The sequence below is a fragment of the Elephantulus edwardii genome, unplaced genomic scaffold (assembly GCF_000299155.1).
Source record: "Elephantulus edwardii isolate Elephantulus edwardi_28Jun2011 unplaced genomic scaffold, EleEdw1.0 scaffold00318, whole genome shotgun sequence".
Classification (NCBI taxonomy): Eukaryota; Metazoa; Chordata; class Mammalia; order Macroscelidea; family Macroscelididae; genus Elephantulus; species Elephantulus edwardii.
In genome coordinates this window covers 1,946,030-1,948,751 of record NW_006400068.1, presented here as the reverse complement: position 1 = coordinate 1,948,751, position 2,722 = coordinate 1,946,030, and the positions used below count along the sequence as shown (strand labels likewise).

General features: G+C 39.9%; 1 protein-coding gene across 1 annotated transcript in view; it reads right to left on the bottom strand.

Annotated features, from left to right (window-relative positions):
• LOC102866721 (60S ribosomal protein L35-like) overlaps positions 1-1,075 on the bottom strand; it is a 118,518-nt gene extending 117,443 nt beyond the window's left edge. The window contains exons 1-2 of the mRNA XM_006901319.1: positions 1,065-1,075; positions 366-558 (exon numbers count right to left, since the gene is read on the bottom strand). Coding sequence (XP_006901381.1) covers positions 366-558; positions 1,065-1,075 — 204 coding nt within the window. The remainder of the gene's footprint in view (positions 1-365; positions 559-1,064) is intronic.
• Between the last annotated feature and the right edge of the window lie 1,647 nt (positions 1,076-2,722).

The following is a 2,722-nucleotide window of genomic DNA, read 5'->3' as shown; positions in this document are numbered from 1 at the left end:
GTCTGTCTTAATCTGAATATTTACATTTAGAAGAGTATCTGACAGACAGCAGTTTGTGGAGTAGTGAAAGATAAATACCTCATTTTGGAGTTGACCATTAGTTACAGTGTAGTCCCTGCCCTTAGCCTAGTGCGTTGACCCACTTATTTCCCTGCTCCACCCTCTAGCATGATACCACTTCAGTTCTACCAAATGCCTTCAGAATTAATCTCCCATTGTCTGACCCATGACCTGACAGCTTGTCAGAGAGATTTTTTTTCTTCTTCCTGTGTCCAGTGTCTCTTAAGTTTACTTGTATTGTCTCCTCAGGGATGGTGATGGGTCCTGTAGAACTCCTGTATTGATTGTGTTTTTTCTTTTCCAACCGGTATAGTCTCCAGGTAACAGGCCCCAAGGCGGAGATTATACCGGTTGGGGAGGAACAGAGGGACCTGCCGCCTCCGGCAGACGCAGGACCAGAAGCAGCGCAGGCTCAAGCCAAGACCAGGCAAAGCAGAGGACTCCCACAACAGCTTCTGACACGCTTCCGGGTAACAGGCCCTAAGGCGGAGGGTCAGACTAGCAAAAAAAAAAAACAAACAAAAAAAAAAGGCAGAACTCATGCAGGGCAAGGGTCAAATGATACATTGGAACTGCTCACTATTTAAAAAAACAACAAACCAAAACACAAAAACTCTTTTCAGTAGTTGTAGTTAAGGTTCCATTGAGTCAAGAACAACTCATAGAGACTCTATGAATAACACATCTGAACCCTGTATTATCCTCTGCCAACTTTACTGTCTCTGACTTACTTGAGCTCATTGCTGCAATCACTATGTCAGTCCGTTTGGTTGAGGGTCATCTTCTCTTTCTCTGGTCCTCCATATTTCCAAACAAGGTGCTTATCTCTAAGGAATATTATGCCACTATTTTCTAAGGAATATCCTCTCCTAGCAACATAGGTTTTGTTTTTTTTTTTTATCCATACTCTGTGGGGGAAATGGCCTATCTAGGCCTTCAGAATTTTTATTTTTTCCCAATAAAACGACCTTGTTTTTACTCTTATTTTTATTTCCTCCCCTTACCTCATAACCATGACTCTAACAAATGCTTGGTCCACATAGAGACTTTTTCAGAGCACAATTAAACCAGAGGATTCCACAACAATTCTTTGTTTGGGCAAAGGGAACCTACTCTTTATATTCACCATTTTTATCAAAGGCTACCTCACTCCATATTCTCTAAAATAAGATTACTGGCAAGTCTGGTGTACTCAATTTTGTTTTCTTGTTCATAAGAAAATGTAGATTGTAATATCTTTACCTTAGTAGACCAATACTTTATTAAAAATTATTTTCCCAAAATTATTTTAATATAGAATTTATTTGTTATGTCCATGTACAGGAAAATATACTCCAATTCCATAATTTCTCTATGTCCCTTGTGATGGCACTGAATATATTTTTACAATTGCTCAACATTCTCATTTTCCATTTCTTAATTTTTTTCCTCCACTCTTAATTGAAAATTGTTGCTCTCTAATAAGCGTCCTCTTTGTTTAGTGTTCATAGGGTTTTAAAGAGCTTTTTATTTAGGAAGTAGACTAACCATCCTGCTTCCTAATCTGTCTTAATCAGAGAGCTCCCCAAAATCCATCCCCAATGGGAAACCCTTTTGGAATTTGGCACACCAGTGGCAAAGATTTTATTATCACAATAACTCCAAGTAATCACAGTACAGCAAACTAAGACAGACAAGTACTGCACCACTTAGAACAACTGTTCCCTCCAAATATAATCAATACCAGGCTTGAGGGCCACAGGCCTGAGTGCCCAACCAACTTTTAAATCCAATGGCCTGCCCACCAGATCCCGTTTGCATACACAAGAAGCTTCCCAACCAAGCTAATCGTAAACAAAATCAGATAGAATTAATCCATTTACACTTGATTGTTAACACAATTAGAAACACCCAAACAGTTTACTCCTGGATTTCAGGTAAATCAAGTAAAAGATTCTTACCACTGGACCAGTAGGCAGTGTCATGATGAATGGAGATGAGATTGAAACTGTCAACAGCTTCATCCTGCTTGGATCAACAATTAACACCCTTGGTATGTGCAGTCAAGAAATAAGGAGATGCATTGCACTAGGAAAATCTGTAGTTAAGGACCTTTCCAAATTATTGAGGAGTAGTGATGTCAGTTTGAGGACTAAGGGATGTGTGACTCAGGACATATTCTTTGTGATTACTTGCTATGCATCTGAGATCGCAACAATGAATAAAGATGACAGAAAAAGAATGGACACTTTTGAGCTGTGGTGTTGGAGAAGAGCATTGAACATCCCATGGACAGCCAAGAGAACAAACAAATATGTTTTGGAGATGGTGCAGCTGGAGTGCTCTTTGGAAGAAGAATGATTAGGCTTTGTTTTGTTTCACCTACTTTGGACATGTTGCTAGGAGGTGCTATTCCTTAGAGAGGGACAAGATACTGGGAAGGATGGAGGGTCAGTAAAGGACAGGAAGACCCTCAACCAGGTAGACTGACATGGTGACTGCTGCAATGGGCTCTTGTGCATCAGAAAGTGTGAGGATGGTACAGGACAGAACAGGATTCAGATCTTTTGTTCGTAGGGTCACTATGAGTTGTGCTCATCTCAATGACACCTAACAACAACAACAATAAGCTTCCAATCTAAATCTCAAGTTGCTAACGTGAATTTGATACTATTGTTAGGTG